Here is a 23,111-nt window from a genome sequence, read left to right as displayed (position 1 = left end):
CTTCCCGGGACGCGTTGTGCCTAGAACGCCATATCACGTGATGGAGCTACTGCTTATGTAATTATGGCTGGCATTTCCATCCATTGAGCTTCAAAAAAGTTCTATCGCAGATATCACAAAATCACTTGGCAGTCTCCCTCGACATCGCCGCTATGGAGTCTGAAGAGCGTCCTCATAAGATACGGAAAACGAGTACCAATACCAACGATGCGATCGCCGCTGAAAGTGCTCCCTTGGCAGCTGTCGAAAATGGTCCACCAATGCAAGAACAAGATGTCGATGTGACTAGTGCAGCCGCTGAATTGCAAAATGCCTCTGCAAATGGGGGCAGTGATCAGGAACATCAGGATGAAAGTCTTCCTGTTCCTGATGCAGTGGCGCCTCTAGCCAGCACATCCTCCAATGGCGAACAACCAGATCCGCCACTCTCAAAGTCACAACAGAAAAAGCTCAAGCGAAAAGCAGAATGGGAGGCCAAGCGTGAAGACCGTAAAGCAGATCGCAAAGTGAAGCTGCAAGCCAAGCGCGAGCGGAAACGCGAAGAAAGGCAGCAAGCGATCGAGAAGGGCATTCCACTTCCGACCCCAGCCAAGGCCATCTACAAGAGGGCAACTCAACTCCCAGTCACGATTCTGGTGGACTGCAATTTTGACGACCTCATGCACGATGGCGAGCGGACGTCGCTGGGCTCGCAAATCACGAGATGTTATTCGGACAACAAGAATGCCCAGTTCCGCGCACATCTGACCATTTGTTCCTTCGGCGGGAAGCTGAAGGAGCGCTTTGAAACTGTCCTGAGTGCTCAATACAAGCTCTGGAAAGGGGTCCGAACGTTCGAAACCGGCTTTGTGGAGACGGCAGAGAAGGCGAAAGAGTGGATGTCAAGCGAGCAGGGTGGCAAGTTAGAAGGTGTGTTTACGAAATATGAGGGCTTGGACGAGGTGGCAATCCAGAAATTGAAGGATGAGGGCGAAATTGTGTACTTGTCGTCGGAAGCCACCACGGACCTGCGGGAGCTCAAACCGTACAGCACGTACATCATTGGAGGTCTGGTTGACAAGAATCGCGAGAAGGGTATCTGTCATAGACGAGCGACCAATGCTGGCATTAAGACTGCGAAGTTGCCGATCGGCGAGTACATGGACATGGCAAGCCGAAAGGTCTTGGCTACCAATCATGTCAACGAAATTTTGATGAAATGGTTGGAATGTGGAGATTGGGGCGAAGCATTCTTCAAAGTCATGCCCAAGCGCAAGGGTGGAACGCTGAAGACTGCGGCGGCGCGCGACGTAGAGGAAGATGATCAGGAGGACATTTCAGCCAATCAGGGTGCTGAAGCCGAAAAAGATCAAGGTGGTGAAGATTCGAATGATGTCGAAGAAGCTGGCGACCCCATGCAGGTACACAGTGACACGGCTCCTGAAGTGTCGGATGCAGGTGAGACTCGCTCGTCGTAGCGTGGGTTTCATGAAGGCATCATCAAGGCAACATGCACGGTATCTGGCAAGATTTTGGGGCATGTACCGCAAGATCAGATGCACCTGTATCCAACCTCCTCTTCCTCGCCGGGCTTTACTAATCTCAAGGTTACGGGCGGGGAATTGACCTCGCCAAGCTGCTAAGCTTCGTGTGAACAGTGGAGAGGGTGGTGAATAGGTTGAGAATGACGATACCCACAAGTGTCTTCAAAGGCCACCAGTTGCCGGATCATGCACGTTGACAGTGATGAGTCTTGGCGAAAACAGCACAACTCCGCACAGGAACATGATCGCCACGCCAAGTTCATCGATGGAAAGGGTGATGCAGATACTGATGCAAATCTTCGCCTCGAGTCTGCAAGACAGTACGGCCATATGGGTACGACGTCTACTCCTTTATTAAAGACGACGCCCTGAAGGCCATAGTTCCAAATCGGGGAGGCATCCCAACGGATTTGCAGCGGATATACTCCACAGCTGAGGGGATTCCGGGGCACCTATCGGCCTGAGAGGGCCGGGAACAGGACGAGGACTTCAAAGATCTAGAGGCTCGGCGGATAGCCACCATCAAGCCCGCTCGAGCAATTTGTACTGGAAGTGTACGTCCAGCGCCACTGATCGGACAGCGCTATCACCGAGCGGTTCAACAAGATCAGTACAGCCGAAGTCGTGCAGCAGCGGCAGGCAGTTGGTCAAATGATCGAGAAGCAGGTCGGAAGCAGTATCTAATGCACCCGCTCGAAGGTGTTACTACTGACCTGGGCATATTCTCGCTGGTTGCACATTGTCTCTGTCATTTCGAGAAGCGTCCTTGGTCTCGGCAGTCAGCGCTTGACAAGACAACGGACAAGCCACAGCTTGTTGGCGCAACGCTTAACCTGACCTCATCAACCACCCTCCTTCAGATACACTTCTCGTATTGTGCTAACCATACTGGTAGACTCCATGCCATGAGTACATAGTAGTATATACGTAAGATTGTATGCTTGCAACCTGCATTTGCATTGCAACAGAACGATAAGTATAGCGAGTGAACTGCAAGATCTGGGTCGCCGACGGCACGCTCTTTGACCACAGGCTTTCCCCGAACAGGCACAAATGCAGTAGAATACATCTAACGAAGGCAGAAAACCTTATCAGCCTCTTGTGAACGAATAAAAAGTGTGACCGTGTCGGCGTGTGAGGAGGAGTACCTGAGGAGGAGGAGCATCAACAGTCGTCATACAACATACCAGACGCCGAAAAAATGCTCGTGTCATGTCGAAATGTTCCTCAATCATTGGTCGACATCAGTTCCGCCCCAATCCACTTCTTTTCGCGACATCGTTCTGCCGTGCGGGATGGAAATGCATGAGTGAGTGGAGATTTGAGGAGAAATATGCCACCGCGACAGGGAATTCCCTCTAGTTCCATGGAGTTTCTGTGGAGAATGATGAAGTTTCCGCGAGGAAAAGCCGTCCGTCGACGATGATATATCCTGTCGGTATTTGGCACGCATTTTCAGATTTTATTTCTCAAGAGTATAAGAGTAGCAGGAGAGAGTAGCCGCCGCATCGAATCTCTGGAACGGGCCCAAAGCTACCTGTATTTGAGCTTCACAACAGTCTCGTGACTGCTTTCATCCTGTCCGACGACTCCGGCTTCTCATCTATCTACTTGAACAACACTTTTTCCGATCCGAGTATCAGACACTAAAAAGCACCACATAGTAACACCGAACTCCATCAATCCTCCCGAGAGCGGGCAAAGAGAAGAAAAAAGGAAAAAACTCGAACTTCGATCCACATCACTCACACTCACATCACCAACAACCCATCATGGCAGCAACACCATCATCCATCTCCGAAGACGACCACATCAAAAAGAAACCCCGACAAGACTCCAATCCCCCCGCCCAATTAAAAGAAATGCGAACCACCACCACCCTCCACACCGCCCCATCCACTTCACCCCAACCCCGCCAACCCTACTGTAAACCCGGCCTCCGCGGCGTCCTCTCCTCCCGCTACATCACCCTCTGCGCCATCTTCGCAGCCATGGGCGGTCTCCTCTTCGGCTACGACCAAGGCGTCATCTCCATAATTCTCGTCGAACCACAATTCCTCTCCCGCTTCCCCCAAATCTCCTCTTCCTCCTCCTCCTCCTCCGGATTCTGGAAAGGTCTCCTCACAGCCATGATCGAACTCGGCGCCCTCATCGGCGCCTTCAACCAATCCTGGATCGCAGAAAAATACTCCCGAAAATACTCCATTGTCGTGGCTGTTGTAATTTTCACCGTGGGATCAATTTTACAAACTGCAGCGCAAGATTATGTTATGTTGGTGATTGCGAGATTGATTGGGGGGTTGGGAATTGGAATGTTATCCATGGTCACACCATTATACATTTCTGAGATTTCTCCTCCGGAAATTCGAGGCGCGTTGTTGGTTTTGGAGGAATTGAGTATTGTTTCGGGGATTGTTGTGGCGTTTTGGATTTCGTATGGGACGTATTATATGAAAGAAACCGAGTGGGCGTGGAGATTACCGTTTGTGTTGCAGATTCTGCCGGGGTTGGTTTTGGGTATGGGGATTTTGTTTTTGCCTTTTAGTCCGAGATGGTTGGCTTCGAAAGGGAGAGATGAGGAGGCTTTGGCGAATTTGGCCAATTTGAGACAGTTGCCGAGGAGCGATGAGAGGGTGCTGATGGAGTGGTTTGAAATTCGGGCAGAGGTGGCTTTGCATCGGGAGATTCTTGCGGAGAGACATCCTGACCTTCAGGATCGCTCGAGAAGGAGTCGTGTGAAATTGGAGATTGCTTCTTGGGGAGATTTGTTCAAAAAGGGATGTTTGAAACGAACACATGTCGGAGTAGGAATCATGTTCTTTCAACAGTAAGTCCCTCCCTCCCTCCCTCCCTCCATCTCTTTTCACCCACCCGTCCAGAAACTAACTAACAACCTCTCAAAAAGATTCGTCGGCATCAACGCCCTAATCTACTACAGCCCGACCCTCTTCCAAACAATGGGCCTAACCCTCCCCCTCCAACTCCTCATGTCCGGAATCCTCAACATCACCCAACTCCTCGGCGTCCTCACCTCCCTCTGGACCATGGACAAACTCGGCCGAAGACCCCTCCTCCTGGTGGGAAGCGCTCTCATGTTTCTCTCCCACCTCATCATCACCATCCTCGTAGCCCTCTACTCCTCCGATTGGACCTCTCATCGTCTGCAAGGCTGGGCATCTGTTGCGATGTTACTTTTCTACATGCTTGCCTTTGGAGCCACGTGGGGTCCTGTGCCGTGGGCTTTGCCCGCGGAAGTTTTTCCTACTTCGTTGAGGGCTAAGGGTGTGGCGTTGTCGACTTGTAGTAATTGGGGGAATAATTTTATTATGTATGTTCTTCCTCCTTCGTCTCCTCGTCTCTTCCCCCCCCCCCTTCAAATCTCTCGCCCAAACAACTAACATCTGCTCTCTTCTTTTTTTTTACAGAGGTCTCATCACTCCCCCTTTAATCCAACACACGGGCTACGGAGCCTACATTTTCTTCGCCATTTTCTGCGCTGCAAGTTTTGTTTGGACATGGTTATTTGTTCCCGAAACCAAGGGCAAAACTTTGGAGGAAATGGATCGGGTTTTTGGGGATGAAGGGTTGTCGCTTGTGGAGGAAGAACGGAGAGAGAGGATTGCGAGGGAGATTATGGGGGGTGGTAGTGGTAGTAGTGGAGGGAGTGAAGGGGAAAGGAAAGAGGGGGTGGTGTAGATGTGGAGAAAGATGGACGCAAGGTGGATAGATATGATAAGGATGGTAGATGGATGGTATGGTATGGTATTGATATGTACGTGATTCGATCAATGACATGGTTGGGATTTTCATAATTTATTCAAGGTAGGCATTTGACTTTTTTTTTGATTCTTTTTGTTATATTCCCATTTTTTTTTCGCTCTCACATCGGACTTGTTATCTAGAGGGCATTGTTTCGTTGCTGCTAGTCTGGTCTGTCTATAGCTATGTGTTTTTCTTGTCTGTTTTATTTGTTTGCTGTTACTCCTCTCCCTCTTCCTCCAAATTGCAACAAAAGAACCGTTTTGCCAATAGTATACAACTTCACCTTCCAACCCCATCCATCCCTCCCACTCTTCCAACCCACCCCTTCCCACTCTTCCAGCCCAACACAACAACACAGACCAAAACCAAAAGGAGAGCAAAAAAAAAGAGAAAGAAAACGACACAACCCAATCCTAATACTCATACCCAAACTGCCCCCAATTCGGCGCCGGAATATCCGAATTACACCCAAACTGCACCAAATAATTATTCGCCGAACTCCCCGTAACCTGCGCAATCAAACCATTCGGATCCGTCACCGACAAAGTATACGCAAACCCACCCACAGACTGACCATGCACGACTCGAATCGGCACATACTGTCCGGCGGTAAATTGTCCCGTAATGGCCAATGAAGGTCCACCCGTATTGTAGCTGAACGCGAGCGAGATGTTGGCGTTGGATTTGGTCCAGCCGGTTTGGGCGTAGGAGCCGAGCCAGAGGCCGAAATAGTCGTCGACGCCGGAGACGGAGAAGGTCCAGGTTCCGGAGGAGTAGATGTAGAGGTAGCCGCGGTACATGGCGGAGAATTGTTGGCAGGGGATGGAAGTCGGGGCGCCGGTGTAGAGGGTGATGTTGCCGTTGCCGTTGGCGCAGTTGTTGGTGCCGCCGCCGATGTTGGAGAGGACGCTGGTGTAGTAGATGGTGGTCCAGGTACTGTTGGAATTTGGTGCGGCACGATTTTTCATGTATGTCGGGTCGTAGGCCGTGTAGACTTGGTTGATGTGGTTGGGCTGGTTGTTGACGAAAACGGCGTATTGGAGACCTTGGTTGCCACAATTTGCTGGTGCTGGCAATACGGCTTGGACGGTGGCCGTGGCCGTGGCCGTGACGACGCGAGTGGCGGTCGCCGTCGCTATGGTTGTGAGGACCCGTGTCGCGGTTTGAGTCTGCGCTGGGGGAATGAACGTGGAAATTTCGGTCGAGATGACGGTCGCCGTGGACACGATTCGTTGGACCACAGTGGTCGGACGATCCACGGTGACGGTATTGAGCTGTAGACTGGACAGTCGGGCGGCAATATTGTTGACTTGTGCCTGCAGCGTGCTACACGTCGTCGCCGCGAACAAGGTCAGTTGGACAATGGCACATCCACTCGGCTGCGCCAGATAGGTGAAGACGGCATAAATGTTGCCGTTGGACAGGGTACAGAACTGCGCCTGGCCGCCATAGAAAGCCGGGTTCCTCCACGCGACATTCCCGTCGCTGCTGATGGAGAAGGTGGTCGTGATGGCACCGACGGGACCGGCAGAGGCCAGAAACTGCTGCGAGCCGACTCCGGCATTGGTCGAGTAGGTATAGGTCACGCCGCCACTGACGACGGACAGGCTGCCGTTCACGAGCCGGTAGAGTGGTGCTGTGCCGCAATCGTTGCTCAATGCGCCGTTCGCCGCCACATAGGACACCTAGATCGGAGGACGAGCATCAGCTGCCATATCCCTCATCCGCCATGCGCGTTGCCATCGGATCTCTACTGACACCGCCCTCTGCCTGCCGCCTGGCCACACCCTCTGCCCCTCCCCCTACTTCTGACGCCACGATGAAGTACTCCGGAGGCGCTTCGACATCATTGTCCGGAGATGGTAAAGGTGAAGCACCCAACACAGACGCCGCGCCGTGGTCTGTTAACGATGCGTCCGAGCTGGCGCCAGCTTGGGGACAGCGGTATGCGTCGAGTGCGACATCTTCTCGTAGGTATACGGAGTAGCAGACGGCGCAATAGAGGAGCCATAAGCTAGGAGAAATCCACATGGCGCGAAGAGCGGCGAGATTCAATATCGCCGATCAGATCGAGTAATAGACTCGTTCGCGTCGCTGTGAGCGCGGATGCGGACCATGTCGTGTCGCGACTAGGAAGACTTGGAGTAATTGCATATCTTCTACCGGTGCCCGTGCCGATTCTTCGCGAGTCTCATTCCACACCTTCGACAGCGGGCTGGGGCGCACGTTTTCGATGGTCCGATGACGAAGATGAGCCCGCAAGGGAGAGAAGAGTCGCCCCCTACACTCCCTCCTATTCTTCTACGCGAATCTATCGCCTTGTTAGTAAGCGTGAAGATCAAGCTTCGATATACCCGCTGTCGATTATACAGAGTCAGATAGAGGTAGCGTATAGTAATTATACGGTAGATGTCCCTAGTTAGGTATGTACATACCTAGGTCAATATTGTGTGAGGTGTATATAGTACGGTATACGGGGTAAAACTTCGGTACACAACTTTTCATAAACTACGGTATACAGTATACGAAGTATCGTCACAATAGTCTTGTGAGAGGGATATATATAGTCTGCAACTCTATAGGTACCTACTTGAGGTATATGTTGCGTCCCTGATTCCATAGCACCGCTTTTCTATTTACTTCTCAACAATCCTCTCGACAAGATCCCCTCCTGACCTCGCAATCTCCGCCAAGACAGCAGATTTATTCACAGATGTTTGGACATCATCTCCCTCTCCCTCTTCGCCAGAAGCAACAATAGGTATAGTCGAACAAGCCAAATTCACCTTCCAACTCCTCTTCCTCGTCACTTCAGGGTTCCAAAGACCGGCAATGACATTGGGATGAATACTCCCTGCCGTTGTGGTTCCGCCTCCTCCTTCGGCTGCTCCTCCGCCGTAGAAGAATAGGATTGCGGAGCTGTAAATGTGTTCTAAATCGGAGAGGAAATCCAGCACAGGATCGTAGCCGATGAGAGAGGGGTCGGTATCATCGTTCAACGAAGAAAGCTCTTCGGAAAGATTCTTGTACTTTTCGTCGGATCCAACACCGCCGTCCTTCTTCTTCTTCTGCATCATCATCATCTTCCTCCGTGCAGATGACAAGGACGATGAAGCAGAAGATGTCAAATGAAGCACGAAATCGAAATCTTCCAATGGACTCCCGAACAAAGTTGCAGGCTCCAGATTCAGTGAGTTTGCAGTCACTTCCCCACAAGCAGCTCGAGCTAAACCGATCATTCTCCCCACAACGACCTTTGCAGGTTTCCCGTAATCCGTCCACGTCGTACCTTCGGGATCCAGGTTCGAAGCCGCAAAAAGCGCGACACGATTCATCGCAGGATCGAGTTGCCTCCAAGCTTCGAAATTCGCTCGGATCGTGTTCATGTTGGACTGCTTCAGTTCACCTCCGGAAGCGGAAAGATCAACAATCAGAGGTTCGGCGCGCCAGTCCCAGCGAGAGAGAAAGAAGAGGGTCCGGAGAAAACCGGTTTGAATCGAAGAAGGGGTGGTCCAAGGTGCGGGCTGTACAAAGGCGCGGATTACGAAGAGTTCAATCAATTGGTCCGGGATGTGATTGGTCAGTAAGTGGGAAGCGAACCACTTCTTGGTGAGACGAATGGAGCCTGAGAGGGCCGGGAAGCGTGTGCAGAGACGGGTGAGGGCTTGAGTCTGGGATGGGCCCTTTTCGTAGTCGCGCTTGTATTTGGCCAGGCCGGTGGTCGCTAGCTCTCGCGATCGAGGGTCCGTTGTCTTGTTCTTCATTTGGGTCTTGAGGAGATGTAGTTCGCGATCGTGGTAGATGCGAAGACGGAATGTGGCTTCGTTGGAATATGTGACGTCGAGGAATCCTTGGTTGAGTATGTCTTGTCCGTCGTTCTCCAGGCCCACGCGGCACGTGATCGACTGCACGCTGTCACGGAGGAGTTTGTCGATCATGAGTAGGAATGCAATCTTGGTACGTTGAATCGCAGCAAGATCATCAGGCCACCTTCCGGAACCTTCAAATTGTATCGTGACGTCCGCCGGCGTGGGTCGTCCTGCTCCATTGGGCGGTGTGCACAGAGAGCTATAGCATAATTGCGCATTGCACGGCATGATCTGTCGGATAGATAGAGGCAGCTGCGAAAGACCTCGTATGTCCTGTTCAAATCGCTTGTACTTCGAGTTGATCTGGCTGAAGGGTGAAATGTCAGTGCCACCTCTGATGAGCTTGCCGAATCCATCTCCAGAAAGTTTGAGGTCGTCTGTGGTTACTGCACCAAAGTGGTGTCCAAGCAGATACCGAATTACTTGCTCAAGCACCGACTGTCCACACTCTGAAGGCGACGCCCACACCAGACTCTCGAGAATGCTGCCATCTTTGAAGCGACGCAATTCGGCCTTGTCGCCCCAAAATTTGCGAAAAGCGGCACCTTCAGCCTTTTGCTCGGCAGAAGGGCCATGATCCACAGTTCGCCTGAAGTTTTCTGAATTGACCATGAGTCCGATAGTGACGAGGCCTGTCGAGTCGTTGCGCGGCTGTGCTGAGCCGAGATCCCAAGCACTGGAAGGGCTAGCGATGATACTGAGATGGTTGACGCGGTCTCCCAATCCCTGCTTCATCACCGTATATAGCCTGGCAATGTGCAGTTGACCTCGAGGGTCAGCCCTGCTGCCACGAGCAGAAAGTAAGCTCGATGACATCTGTACCGCATAGTCGTTACGGTATAGTGGCTCATGCACTCTCAAGATGAAAGTCGCGTCGAAGCCATCATGAAGCTGGTCACCAAGAGCAGCCAGAGTGGATCTGGCTTCATGGCGCAAAGTCTTGTACGACCATTCTCCGACTTTGTACAGTATATTATGTGCTCGTTCAGTGTCCCATAGTACTGGCACACCCGCCAACTTGGCGATACCAGTATCGCTGCCTACGATCAGAGGTTGCTTCACGAAATCCTTCATTGCCAAGAGCTGAAGTGTTGCTTTGAACAATTGATAGCTGCTGTAACCCTCACTGAGCAGCGACCTCCCGTTGGAACCGCCGCCTTGCAGACACAATGCGATCAAGACAGACCATGCGAAATTACCAAAGCCGCCGGCGTCTGTTGAAGAAGCAAAGCCACGCTGTCGCAGCCAAGTACTCCCCAAAAGACAGGCGTCCTTGAATCCTTCGCAGCTTTTTGAGGCGGAATGCACAAGCTCGAGATAGGCGGTGGTGAGCATGTCTGATCGCAGTGACGAGTTGTAGAAGGAGGTGGCTGCGCCGCCGTCATCTCCGGCATCATCAGCACTTCGCACACAGTTCTTGTCCAGACCAAGTTTGCCCGCTGCGAATTGGTTGTTCCTGACGCATGGTATGATGTTGATTCTCCACTGCGAGGCAGGCAGCGAGTGATCCAAGGGGCTGATGACCAAGACCGGCTTGAACGGATCGTTGCGGAAGAGCGCGAAGGTGATATTGAACTCTGCTTTGTGAGACTTTTGAAGGCCGGCGGCCAGGCAGGCCAGATAGTATGCACGCTTATAGAAGTAGCGGTAGTTCAGATAGTCTTTCTCTTCAAAGATGGAGCTGGGCATCGTCACAACCATGTCGACCTCTACAACGTCTCGCGATCTGGTGGACGTCTTGAGCATGAAGCTGCCAACCACGTTGACATTGGCAGGTTTCGCATAGCTGAACTTGTATTTGGCGTCCTTTGGCGGACGCGGATCCGGAAAGGGAATGGCCACCTTTTGCTTGATCAAGTCTCTCTCGGCATCGCTGACAAGATGTGGTCCTCTTGCCGGTATCTGCTCGATGGTATGCTTCAGCTTTCGCAGAGCTTCTCCCGCGGACGCCTCGCGCTGGCCCTGCCGAGGCCGGATCTGACCCAACAGCTCGTCGACCTGCAGCTTGAAGACGTTGCTCTTGAATGTTCCGTTGGCATATGCAGTAGCGCCCACTTGAGATTTGCTGGACGATGTGCGACTCTTCTCTTTCCTGGAAGCGCCCTCTTTTATGACGGCTGTGGGTTTCGGTGTTGCACTCGCTGGCTGTGGCGCTGCCTCTGTATGATCGTCTTCATCGTCGTCTTCGTCTTCGTCGTCATCGTCTTCGATATCGTCCTCATCCTCGTCGTCGTTTTCAGCGCCAGAATTCACCTCCTCTTCTTCCTCTTCCTCTTCATCTCCTCCACTGTCGCCATTCATCTGCACGTCTTCCCCCTCCGCTGCATCCTCATCACCAAAGGAGGCAAACGAAGCATCGTCATCTTCGTCGCTTGAGGATACGTGCTCAACCTTCCGTCTCTTCGTGGCGGGAGACATGTTGGAAACAATGAGTGAGCGTGGCAGTCCCACCAAATGATCTCTTCGGCGCGCAAATCGAGCTCGAACTTTTTAATGATTTAAGCTTTGCCAGGGTTCCCGCGTGTGCGTTAGCGCCGCCGACTGCCGAAAATCCTTGCGTACGCGAATCTACAACGTTGTCCATACATCAACAATCACGGTTACAAGTAAAGGAATCGTTCAACTTCAAGTCTTCAATACCTGATGCTTCAATCATCACAATATCACTAGATTTGACTATCATTATCGTATCTCGTATGGATTATATGCATCACGTCGCGCGTAAGGAGACATTACAGACATAAGGTAAACAACGCGCTTCGCGTTCTCACAGCCCTTTGGCTCTCAGTCCAGTGCAGACTCCTCAACGACGTCAGCCACAGGAGTATTCTCATCATTATTCTCCTTATTTGCCTCCTCCAACTTTGCTTGCTGCTCCTTCACCTTCTTCAACTTCGCATCCAGTTTCCTCCTCTTCTCGTCCTCCTTCTCCTGCTTCTTTACAGCAGACCTGGTGCCAGCATTTACTTGCTTCTCCTTCAAGACAGCCGGACTAGTCTTCACCGACGAGAAAGCCGTCTTCAGGCCCAACTTCAACTCATGACATGAAGTCTTGATGTGCGACTTGGAAGACTTGTAGTCATTTCGAGATCTTTCGGCATCCTTCTTGGCGCGGTATTCAGCTTCGGCCTTCTGGGCGCGTCGGTAGGCCGTTGCTGACTTTTCGCGATCGCTGCGCAGGAGCAGCTCGGTCGTTGACGGGGCATATGGGATAGGATTCGAAACAACAGGCGCGACCACTTCTTCCCCTTCGGCAGCTTTGGGTTCAGCTTCAGGTTCAGCTTTAGGTTCAGCTCCAGCTCCAGCTCCAGCTTCCGCTGCGGGTGCAGGTTGATTTCCTTCAGCTCTCCTCTTCCTCAGTATTTGGCTTGGACTTCGCAAGAGACCCATGATCAGATTTTGCGAGTGCTGCTCCTGCTGTATCCGTTGCTGCTCTTTGATCTGTTCGATGAATGCTGGGGCACGCCTGAAATGTGTAGGCCCTTGATGAGAGAACGCGAAAGGAGCAATGGTGAAGCTCTTTTAGTGTGATGGTCACCCGACACTAAAAATATTGGAATGGATCGGTCTTCAAAGGTGCGAGCGTGGGAAGGGATAGATCTCCAGAGGTGCGCACGATGAACTTATGCCTTAGCTACAGGGCTCATCTGCCTGGCAACATAAGGTTCCTCATCGACAACAACTGGTTCCGTAGAAGCCGAAATGAGTCACGACTGTTTTCACGTTCTACGCATGGAAGAAAGTGCGCGCTGTGTTCAAATGGTGGTCATTTCGTTGCCTAAAGCATGATTGCAAGCTTGTAGTCGGGGACGAAGTTGAGCACGGCGTAGCAATACTTGGATTCTGCTGACCCTTGTAGTTTCAGCCAAGGCCCTGGATAACAAAACATATTCACGAATCGCGACATCCTCACCTCAAGACTCGAAACATATATTCGCTCTAGTCGCGCGAAACAATATAGCCCACCGTACTGTTTATTGACAGCTGTCTCCCGGGCAACGTCTTTCGCAGCAAGGCCGAGGTCCATAATGGCGAAAAAAACCCCCCATTCAGTGTCAGAGAGCCCGCAATATTCTTCCTGTGGTTCGTGATAGGTAGTCGGTATGCAGAGCCGTTGGATACAAGGCGTCTCTCAATTTCATGGAGCTTCCCACAGTTCCGCATCCCGGATGTCTTTTGAATCATGCTGTTTCGTTTCCCTCTATGGCGTTCACAGCCACTTGACCGTGTCGGCATCAGCGAAACATAGGCCACCTGAGGACGCGCACGATGAAGCATTGCGCATCTTCAAGTGGGAAAGATGTTTGCCCTCTGCTCAACTGTTGATGCTTCTCGAGCCAGGCGCGACGGGCGGCATCTGTCGCCTGCTCTCCTCCTGCGTGCGATATATGGTTCGAGAAGGCTCATACATCCAGACGCAAGTAGAGATGAAATCTTCGTAAAGTGCCTTCATTGACGATGAGGAAGATGTTGTTGTCAAGGCCAAAAACAAAGAGTGAAGTCGGAAGTAGGAAGAAAGTCGATGGCCTTGGCTCGGCAAACTTCAACCTCACCTCTTGTTGCCACCACCACTCAATCCAGTAACCATCAATAAAGCTCGCAGCCATGTCAGCCTCACTAGCACCCGAATGCAACGAAGTTAAAGAGTGAGCATCTCATGTTCATCTCGATAGGGTCCTCCTGCTAACCTTAGCCATCATAGACGTTACGATTCCTGCTTCCTAAAATGGTACTCGGAAAGTGCGTTCTTTGCATCTCCATCCATCTCCATCCCCCAAAACCCAATTACCCCATCTTCTACCCCTCATTGCTGATGAGACACCCTCCAGAATTCATCCGAGGAACCGCCAAAACTGACGAATGCGAACCTCTTTTTCGACAATACAAAGAATGCCTGGGAGTAAGTACTTACGCGAAGCGCAAAAACAAAAAAGAGAAAGGAAAAAAGAAAAGAAAAAAGAAATCGAGAAGAAATTTCCAACTAACAACACAACCTTTTAGAAAGCTCTCAAAGAGCGAGGAATCGACACTATGCTCGAAGAAGCTCGAGCGGACAATAAGGAGAATGATTTGGAGTATATGAAACCTACGACTAGTCCTAAGGTGTCGTGATAGATGAGTAAGAGGAGAAGAAGGAGTCAGTCCTGTCATCAGTCCGGACACTGTTGCACCTCTTTTCGTTTTGTTCGCGTTAGACATGAAGGTGCACACGGGCGATGTAGGAGGCATGTGGGGTGAGGGAGGGTCTAAGGAGTTTTTCCTTTTTTTCCCCTCTTTTTTTTTTGCTGCGGAGCCCTTACTATAAAGCATGGCGAGGGCGTTCTGACGATGGTTTTGTGGGGGGAGTGTGGAGATACGTGTATACCTGATGTAAAAAAAAAAAGAAAGCAAGAAAGAAAGAAAAAGAAAAGAAAGATAATACCAGCTCTGCATGGTTTAATTCGATGGTGCTCTATTTCATCAAAACATAGATATGCGCTATATGGGCACACCTAAGCAAGCACTCCTTCACAGACTTTGTGAAGCTCGAGAAAACACAACAACGGGCCCCGGGATGTAGTCGACCGTTCAGTTTTAGAAGGTTCAAATTCTCCTTGTCATTAATCATAACTATTTTGGTATTTGGAGAAGAAGTGTCACATGATATGTGAAGGAGCCCAAGTATCTATCTGTTGGATTACGCCGCAGGCTGAGTGGACGGCTTTTCCCGTTCCTCGTTCCTCCCTTTTAGGCATTATAATACACTGTCATAGCCACAGACCAACACCCCTCTTCTCATCATATACTCCATCGAGATGTGTGTTCTTTGGTCTAGTCCAGGTTCTCTTCATCTCAGCAGCGCGTATCTTTTGTCCCAGGGCGTGACGCCTTCCAATTGCCCGCTGACAGGAGCTCCACACTTTGCGCTTTGCGTCCTCCACGCCACTTTGGTACTTGTGCCACGCTTTGAGCTGCCCAAGGCCAATGCTCTCGTCTCCATGTCAATGTACTCTGCAGAAGGTACATACAGTCCTGTCCAAGGCTCATTCTAAGGTCCTAGTCTTTGCGTGCTTCCAATAGGTCCGTCCTCCATGGCCGCCAAGGGGCTTGGCCCAGAGCTTCTTGTACTCGGGAGCACACCATATCGCCCATAGGTTTTCTGATCCACACTCACGTAGTGCGGTAGTCTCCCCAGCAGATTGAGCTTTCCCTCGACCCATCTCAGAATCTTGTCATGTGGCGCGAGGAAGCGAATCCAGCCAATGCCCCACAGGTAGCCTACAGCCGCACCACACAGGTGTCCTAGTAGACTTGTCCCTGGCACCAGGAACCACACGATTAGGATTCCAAAAATGGGCGTCAGCCATGTCGGTATTCCGAAGCCTCCAAGGACGAATTCGGGATTCGTCTTGTATAGCTTGATCGACTCATTCGCGAGGAGGAGAAAGACCCATATCGAACTCCCAACCACTCCTGTGTTCAAGTGAAACACATATCGCTCGAGGAACGTGTACGCCAGACCTGGAATGAGGCCAAAGGGTCCTGTGAAGAGGATGAATGTGGTGATGGTGCCGTGCTCGGATTCGAAGCGCTCGAGCAGTGGTATCAGCGTGAAGAGGTTGAGGAGGAGATGGAAGACGGATTTGTGTATGAGTGGAAAGGTGTTTAGTCTGTATACTGTGGGAAAGGCATGTCAGCATGCAACAGAGTGGGACGGGAGGAGGAGGAGGAGGAGGAGGAGAGCAGGTCATACATGTGCCCAAATTAATCAAGTCTGGGATCAGGGCGCCCCATATGGTCAACAGCGGATAGAAGAAGTGCACGAAATAGAGCACGATGATGACGAGTAGGAAGCCGCGCGTGGCCAGCGGCAGGCGCAAGAAGAAGGACCTTAAGCGTCGAGCATCGGGAATGTACTGTGAGTATGCGGCCATCCGTTCTGTCCGGGTGGTGGGCGCGGCGAGGGCGAGGATGGGATCGGGAGTGTGCGCGCGGTACGAAGCAAAAGTGTCGTATGAGCCGTGCCGGGAGAAGTGCGGAGTGTCGGGGGTCATCAATCGAGAACTCCGGTATGTCCTCAAGGCCACACGCGCAGGTGTTGTACGGAAATGGTGCGGTATGCGGGATTCGTGGAGTATGTAGCCCTACTGCGGTATGGTATTGGGACAGTATGGGGAGTGGACGATGGGATGGGATGAGATGACGAGGGAGCATGCGAGCAGTTTCCTCTAGTAAGTGTGGCACTAGTGTGGCGCAAGTGTGGACTATGGACCCAGCACCCAGTAGCACGCGTGGCTTTCACGCGAACCCTTGCGTGCTCCGAGGTTGCCGAATTCCGCCGTTCGATACGAGAATAAGCGACCCTCATCCCACCACCACCACCTCCTCCTCCTCCTCCTCCTCCTCCTTCTATACTCCCGTCGACGTTAGGTACAGAGCACTCGACATGCCCTTGAATATGTCCCTCTCCCACATTGAGCAATACCAACATCACCCTCTCGACGCCGTGCCGTGAGACATCATACACCGCGCTGGCCACAGCTGTCTTGAGCTGTCTTCATATGGAAGCTTGTTCTGCGTATGTCTCAATGCTACCGGCCCACCACCGCAGTCGACATCAGGGCGTCAGCGGTAGGAGGTACATGTAGGTACATGTAGGTACATGTAGGTACATGACTTCTAGAACTACCAAACCCTCTTGGGGGTCTTGACAACTTTCATTATGGCGTCCCTTCTGCTCTCTTCATCGCACATCATTGCTGTGTGCCAACGTGTCCAATGCCATGTGGCCAGAGAAGGAAGCGTCTACTTTGGAAGACATATTTGCCACCCTTCATCATGCCGACAAGGACTGGCTCGAGGAGACATTGAGACGGCGATATGACATGCTCACCTTGGCGTACAACGCGCCTTTCCAGAACCACTCTCGCGGACTCAAGCACAAGAGAGAGTCGACCGACGACTCGTGCCAGTCTATAGTGCATGTGCATCATCCGGAATATCTTGGTCCACACGACCTCACGGCCGCTACCATCAATCCCGGTCACACCATCTCCAGCCATGTCGAACTTCTCCGCGCTTTTGACTGGTCATCCACAGACTTGGGCCCTATGTCAGCCTGGTCGTCGCACCTGAGACGCGCTGTGAACTTCTTGCTGGCAGATCCTAGGGCTGCCGTGCTGTACTGGGGTGCCAAGCAGACTTCCATCTACAATGAAGCATACCAGTTGGTGCTGGCCGAAAGGCATCCGTGGGCCATGGGACGAACGGTACAGGAGGTATGGCCAGAGGCTGCCGACTGCGAGATCATGTATGCTTTTCAGAAGGCTGATGCTACTGGCGAGGCCAGCGGTGGCGATCGTGCGCCCTTTTTCGTGAGCCGAAGAGGATTTCTCCAGGAAATGTATGGCGACTGGTCCATCATTCCAGTCATCGGCGACGGGACAAATGCTGGCTACTACAATAATGTACTGGATCTCACTGCACGTGTACACGAAGATCGCCAGATGGCCACTCTACTCCGGCTTGAGAAGGAAACAGCGGAAGTGAAGGCGGTTGAAGACTTTTGGCCAGCTATTATCGAAGGACTCCGGCATAATAGAAAAGAAGCACCCTTTGTCGCATTATATGCCGCCCTTCCTCGAAGTCCCCATTCCATATCCCGCACAACGTCGACATCTAGCTCGATTGAACTCTCTAATATGGACTCGACACAAGCGACTCAAAAGTGGAGTCTACAAGGTACACTCGGCAATGAACATATAGGCAGCGTATTCTGTCACGAGATAGACTCACAATGGGCTGCTCAGAACGTGTCGCCAGACTTCAAGGACAGTATCCTCACAGGCAAAGTCCAGACGATCTCGATCGAGCCCCATTCTCACCTATACCCGGCTGCGAAAAGTCGTGCGTACAACGACCAATGTACTATGGCAGTCTTGATACCACTAGGAAGAGCTCAAGATGGCGACAGGATTGGATTTCTCTTACTTGGAATCAGCAGTCGGCGCTATTATGACTTACACTACAAGCAATTCATTCGTCTGCTAACGACACAGCTTTGTGGAACGTTGAGCACGGTTCGACAAGTAGAGCAAGATACGAGGAAAGCCAACATGCAAGCTGAACTGGCCGCGTTGGACCGATTGCTTTTGTCAGAAAAGCTTGCGCTGACGGAACAGCAGGCTCAGGATAATGAGCAAAGATTTCGCTCCGTTGCGACTCATATGCCAATGGCCATGTATGAGATGCGCCCGTCGGGCGAGATCACTTACGCCAACGATGCGTACTACGAGTTGATGGGATTGAAGCCAGACCAGGTCTATCCCTATTTCTGGGTGGACATGATTCATGTTGATGACCTTCCTATTTACGAGCAGAATTGGGCCAAGCTCGTGGCTGGCGAGTCTGTTCAATTCGAGGCCAGGCTGAAGCGAAAATTCACGGCTGCAGATGCTCTCAGTGGCGAGACCATTGAGGCGGAGACATGGTTTCTATCGGCTGCATTCTCAATCAAATCGGACGATGGCAGTATACATAATATACAAGGCGCACTTATCGAAATCAGTCGACAAAAGCTGTTGGAAACATTGCAGACGAGGAGGTTGGAGGAAGCGATTGAGCTGAAGCGTCAGCAAGAACACTTTATGGTTAGCCATCATGCTTGTGTAGTGAGAGTCGGTACTAACTGCAATCTGCTTTAGGACTTTGTTGGACATGAGATTCGAAATCCCCTCTCTGCTACAAGTTTGTGCGCCAGCTCCATGCAGGCGACATTGGAGGATTTACTTAGGAACACGACACTGGAAGGAGCGACAGATACAGTCACGATTGGTCGAGAGACGATACAAAATCAGATCGAGAACACAGAAATCATCACAACATGCATACAACACCAAAGTATAGCTTGCCACATCCAAATGAAGGCAGACAGTAACTGATTCTTCCACAGAACGGATCATAGACGACATCCTTACCCTGAGCAAGCTCGACTCCAATTTGCTTGCAGTCACGCCTTGCGAGACTGATCCAATGACTATTGTATCCCAGTCGCTGCGACTGTTTGAAGCAGAGCTTCAAGCAGCAGAGACTCGATTGGAATACGTCATTGACCAATCTTACCGCGACTTGGACATCCAATGGGCCATGCTCGACCCGAGCAGGTTGCTGCAGATACTCATCAACCTCATCACTAACGCCATCCGGTTCACGAAGAACGAGTTGACCCGAACCATTACCGTCACACTGGCTGCTAGCAGGACGTTGCCTCTCAAATCGCTGGCAGGTATCCCTTATCTACCACAGCCCAATGCCAGGCCGAATGCCGAGGAGAAACGAAATGCCGAAGGTGATGAGATAGGAGGTGGTGAGAAGGATGAGGATGTGGTGTACCTACTCGTCGCAGTGGCAGATACAGGGTGTGGTATGAAGACTGACGAACTCGAACGCATCTTTCTCCGTTTCCAGCAATCCTCCCACAAGACACATATCGAATATGGTGGCTCCGGGCTTGGTCTTTTTATCTCGCGAGAATTGGCACGACTTCAAGGAGGTCAGATCGGAGTTCATTCGGAACATGGAGTGGGCTCGACTTTTGAGTTTTATATCAAAACCAGAAAGTGTGAGGCTCCCAAGCAGGCTGTGAAAGACAAAGAGCCAGACGTGCAGCTTGAGCGATACAAGCAGGAACAAGGCTCATCACCTACGACACAGACTGGAAAAGCCAGGCATATCTTGCTTGTGGAAGACAATGTATGGATGAGCCAATGGATCTCGCAATATTTCATTCTCAGCTGACGACTACGATGTGTAGCTTGTCAACCAAAAAGTCATGGATCGGCAGCTCCGCAGAGCTGGCTATCAAGTCCATGTTGCAAACCACGGCGGTGAAGCACTTGATCATATACGGCGGTCGACATATTGCCAAAGAGATGGTGTCCCGTTGGACGTCGTTCTCATGGACATTGAAATGCCTGTAAGCCCCGTCTTCCTCTCTCTCTCTCTCTCTCTCTCTCTCTCTCTCCTCTGGTCTGACGTATGGTCCGGAGGTATGCTGACTGGGATCCAGGTCATGGGAGGATTGGAATGCACACGACGAATACGAAACATGCCGGCCGTGAGAAGGAGATTGGCCATTGTCGCCATTACGGCGAATGCGAGAAGTGAGCAGCAGACGGAGGCGTTGAATGCGGGAGTCGATGCAGTAGTCACGAAACCTTTTCAAATGGGCGAGCTGTTGGGTGTTGTGGACAGCGAGTGGTCGACAAAGGAGTGAGGGGCGATATCATTCGGGCATAGAGATGTATAGAATAGAATACATGTACACACTAGTGAAAGCCACCTCAGCACCGTAGACAGAGAGATCAAACAAATCCAGGGATGTCCGTAGGTGAAAAGCAACGTTAGCGTGCAGGGGGTGTGCTCAAATAAGGTTCGGGAGTTCCGCCGAGCCTCAATGACGTCGCGCTGGTTGCCCGGCGAACTCGCGAGGCAACAAACACGCGAGGCTGGGTCTACCAGCCACCGCCAACCTCGATGATTTCAGATCTTCTTCCCAGCGCAGGGGACGAAAGAGACACACGAAGGGGACAACCGAATACAGTCTTTCACAGCTAAGCAAGCTACACTCACTCACACACACATACTCCATTCCTCACTCTCCATCCCTTCCATCTACCTTACCTCCCCTTGAGAGCAACAGAACGGGGTGTGCCATTGTTGACCAAGTCCCAAGTTTCTTCACGAGAATCTCTTCGACGAACGACGCCGACGACGACGACGACGACCGCATCTGAGACATTTGATATCCACTCCTCCTTCTACTCCCACGCTCCCTCCTCCTCGCTACCGATACCCAAGAAAAGAGAGGCCACAACAGCAGCATTCCGCATTCCAGTCGGGCGGCTCGTTGGGGGAAAAGCGCTCCCATCTCCTCGGCCATTGGCCGCTGGAGCCCTTCAATCAGCAGCAAGAAAAGAACACACATCCAGACAGCCGGTAGACCGTCTCTACCAAGGCCGGCATGGCGAATGTACGATTCGCTGTGGGCCTGCAGCGCCTGATACCCTTTTTGGGATATCATCATGTGTTGATGATATTGATTGCTTTGGCGATTATTTTGTTATGTGAGTTGCCATCATCATAATCATCTATCACAACAGGTTACTGACTATTTTCTTTTCTCTCCAAAACAGCACTCTTACTAGCCGGCTGTTCCTCCTCCTCCCCCCTCATCCCGGGCATTTTCCTCATCACATTCTACTACGAAAAATACACGCCCACATACGATCCCACCCAAGTCAATCCCGCCGTCAGCAACGCGATTGCAAATTTAGTCAGCAATGCGGGGATTGAAGTTCGAGTGGGATATTTTGGAATTTGCGTCAATGATGATTCGGGAGACAGTTTTTTGTGCTCGAATAATGCCACGTTGTTGGCGGAGCAAGTTTCGATTGATCAGGATCCGTTGAATCTGATTTGGGTGGCGAATACGTTTAAGAATAGTGTGGTGTTTCCTTATTTACTGTGAGTTGTTTTTTTTTTTTTTTTTTCTTTTTCTTACTAACTACTATTTCTTTTCGCATGAACTGACAATTTTTTTTTCAACAGCATCATCGCCCTCATCCTCGCCTTCTTCACCTTCCTCCTCCTCGCCACTTTTCCCGGCTGGCACGAAGAACACGACGCTCGCACCGGCTCCGACATTGACATCAAACCTTTCCCCTCCCGACCCGTCTCGCAAGTGGCGCTCGCACTGATTTTCATCTCGTCGATTTTCGTGCTGGTGAGCGTCTTGTGGCAACATACGGCTTCGGTGGCTGCTGCGCAAGTTGCGAAAGATTTTGGAAATGGATCGGTTAAGAGTGGAGTTGGAACTAGTGCGATGGTGTTGGGGTGGTTTGGGTTTGCGTTGTTGATTATTGTGACGATTGGGTTGTTGGTTATGATTTTGAGTATTCATTTGTTGGATAAGTTGACGGATGAGTGATGATGATGGGAATGAGAATGGAGAATGGAGAATGATGAGAGGTGGGAAAGGGGTGTAGAGAGGGAGAGGGTGGAACAAGAGATTGACGAAGAAGATAATCGAGGAAGGGAATTGTGAAGAAGATGAAAGATGATGATGAGTGAACACAAAGATCCAACAGCAGTACACTACCCCCAGCTTGACAGTGAGCAGCGCAAGAATGAAGAAGAAGAAGAGAAGAGCCATCGAGCAAGCCTATTCAAACCCTTCCCTTGCCTTTTTCAAAAGAAGAAGAAAAAAAGAGCAAGAATGGAGGGGAGAAAAAGAAATATTGAATTTGAGAACTTGGCTGGACTCGGATCAACACTTGCTGCACAAGATTCACGTCTGTTTGTTTTTTTAAGCGGCATTCCTGATGAACCTCGATATTGAACGAACAGAAAAAAACTCTCAAAGGGTCAGGTCAGGTCAGGTCATCATCGGCGTTTTTTTGAGAAGGGGGCTTCTAGACTGGGTTGGGTTGGGCTATGGTGGCCTTTTACCTGTGTCAGGTGCATAAAGCCATAGTCTACTTGAGAAATTATTGTATTGCACGAGGGGAGAAGTTTGCAAATGCATACATACCTTAGGTACTGTCTACATATTGTAGATACGGTACAGTACAGTACATAGGTGAATGTATGGATGGGATGGGATGGGATGATGGGAAAAGTGCGGTTTTGCGTAAAGGTATCGTGAGGTTAGGTATGGTATGGTGTGATTGAAGAGGTTGTGATTTAACTTTGTATATGTGTATGTGAATGTGAATGTGAGATTGGAAGGGAACACTTACCTATATATGTACAAATACGTACAAATACGTACACAGAGGGAGAGAGAGAGCAGAGAGAGAGAGAGAGAGAGAGAGAGAGAGAGAGAGAGAGAGAGAGAGAGAGAGAGAGAGAGAGAGAGAGTAGTACGTACGTTACGTTACGTTACGTTACGTTACTTACTTACTTACTTACTTACTTA

At 51.0% G+C, this 23,111-nt stretch overlaps 9 protein-coding genes across 9 annotated transcripts; 5 read left to right on the top strand and 4 right to left on the bottom strand.

The window, feature by feature from the left end:
• Nucleotides 1–244: 244 nt before the first annotated feature.
• SEPMUDRAFT_151866 (tRNA_m1G_MT-domain-containing protein) lies at nt 245–2,412 on the top strand. Its single transcript, XM_016907090.1, has one exon. The coding sequence runs from the start codon at nt 261–263 to the stop codon at nt 1,455–1,457; it is 1,197 nt and encodes a 398-aa protein (XP_016757120.1). The 5' UTR covers nt 245–260; the 3' UTR covers nt 1,458–2,412.
• Nucleotides 2,413–3,385: 973 nt separating this feature from the next.
• SEPMUDRAFT_144774 (MFS monosaccharide transporter) lies at nt 3,386–5,250 on the top strand (the record flags this gene model as incomplete). Its single annotated transcript, XM_016903081.1, has 4 exons — nt 3,386–4,350; nt 4,429–4,851; nt 4,949–5,107; nt 5,232–5,250. The coding sequence occupies 4 exons, from the start codon at nt 3,386–3,388 to the stop codon at nt 5,248–5,250; spliced, it is 1,566 nt and encodes a 521-aa protein (XP_016757119.1).
• A 300-nt stretch (nt 5,251–5,550) lies between these two features.
• SEPMUDRAFT_159074 (uncharacterized protein) lies at nt 5,551–7,316 on the bottom strand (the record flags this gene model as incomplete). The annotated part of the gene is made up of 2 exons (XM_016907824.1): nt 5,551–6,970; nt 7,044–7,316. The coding sequence occupies 2 exons, from the start codon at nt 7,314–7,316 to the stop codon at nt 5,699–5,701; spliced, it is 1,545 nt and encodes a 514-aa protein (XP_016757118.1). The 3' UTR covers nt 5,551–5,698.
• Nucleotides 7,317–7,910: 594 nt separating this feature from the next.
• SEPMUDRAFT_73378 (Nrap protein) lies at nt 7,911–11,572 on the bottom strand (the record flags this gene model as incomplete). Its single annotated transcript, XM_016910024.1, has 2 exons — nt 7,911–11,433; nt 11,491–11,572. 2 exons carry the CDS (start codon nt 11,570–11,572, stop codon nt 7,922–7,924), a joined length of 3,594 nt encoding a protein of 1,197 aa, XP_016757117.1. The 3' UTR covers nt 7,911–7,921.
• A 366-nt stretch (nt 11,573–11,938) lies between these two features.
• On the bottom strand, nt 11,939–13,144 carry SEPMUDRAFT_159072 (uncharacterized protein; the record flags this gene model as incomplete). The annotated part of the gene is made up of 2 exons (XM_016907823.1): nt 13,068–13,144; nt 11,939–12,997 (listed from the first exon to the last, which is right to left on the bottom strand). The coding sequence occupies exon 2, from the start codon at nt 12,542–12,544 to the stop codon at nt 11,939–11,941; it is 606 nt and encodes a 201-aa protein (XP_016757116.1). The 5' UTR covers nt 12,545–12,997; nt 13,068–13,144.
• Nucleotides 13,145–13,752: 608 nt separating this feature from the next.
• On the top strand, nt 13,753–14,489 carry SEPMUDRAFT_73372 (UPF0203-domain-containing protein). The gene is made up of 4 exons (XM_016910023.1): nt 13,753–13,800; nt 13,857–13,894; nt 13,984–14,054; nt 14,156–14,489. Exons 1-4 carry the CDS (start codon nt 13,760–13,762, stop codon nt 14,264–14,266), a joined length of 261 nt encoding a protein of 86 aa, XP_016757115.1. The 5' UTR covers nt 13,753–13,759; the 3' UTR covers nt 14,267–14,489.
• A 693-nt stretch (nt 14,490–15,182) lies between these two features.
• Nucleotides 15,183–16,068, bottom strand: SEPMUDRAFT_52728 (rhomboid protein; the record flags this gene model as incomplete). The annotated part of the gene is made up of 2 exons (XM_016909240.1): nt 15,183–15,811; nt 15,888–16,068. The coding sequence occupies 2 exons, from the start codon at nt 16,066–16,068 to the stop codon at nt 15,183–15,185; spliced, it is 810 nt and encodes a 269-aa protein (XP_016757114.1).
• Nucleotides 16,069–17,059: 991 nt separating this feature from the next.
• Nucleotides 17,060–20,408, top strand: SEPMUDRAFT_166606 (putative histidine kinase M3YPp; the record flags this gene model as incomplete). The annotated part of the gene is made up of 5 exons (XM_016908243.1): nt 17,060–18,783; nt 18,838–19,033; nt 19,086–19,885; nt 19,947–20,108; nt 20,202–20,408. Exons 1-5 carry the CDS (start codon nt 17,245–17,247, stop codon nt 20,406–20,408), a joined length of 2,904 nt encoding a protein of 967 aa, XP_016757113.1. The 5' UTR covers nt 17,060–17,244.
• Nucleotides 20,409–20,698: 290 nt separating this feature from the next.
• On the top strand, nt 20,699–22,789 carry SEPMUDRAFT_151863 (membrane fusion mating protein FIG1). Its single transcript, XM_016907089.1, has 3 exons — nt 20,699–21,258; nt 21,328–21,658; nt 21,743–22,789. Exons 1-3 carry the CDS (start codon nt 21,156–21,158, stop codon nt 22,119–22,121), a joined length of 813 nt encoding a protein of 270 aa, XP_016757112.1. The 5' UTR covers nt 20,699–21,155; the 3' UTR covers nt 22,122–22,789.
• Nucleotides 22,790–23,111: the final 322 nt, after the last annotated feature.

Source organism: Sphaerulina musiva (assembly GCF_000320565.1).
Source record: "Sphaerulina musiva SO2202 unplaced genomic scaffold SEPMUscaffold_11, whole genome shotgun sequence".
Classification (NCBI taxonomy): Eukaryota; Fungi; Ascomycota; class Dothideomycetes; order Mycosphaerellales; family Mycosphaerellaceae; genus Sphaerulina; species Sphaerulina musiva.
Note: the sequence above shows the minus strand (reverse complement) of the source record. Positions and strands in the feature narration are given on the sequence as shown.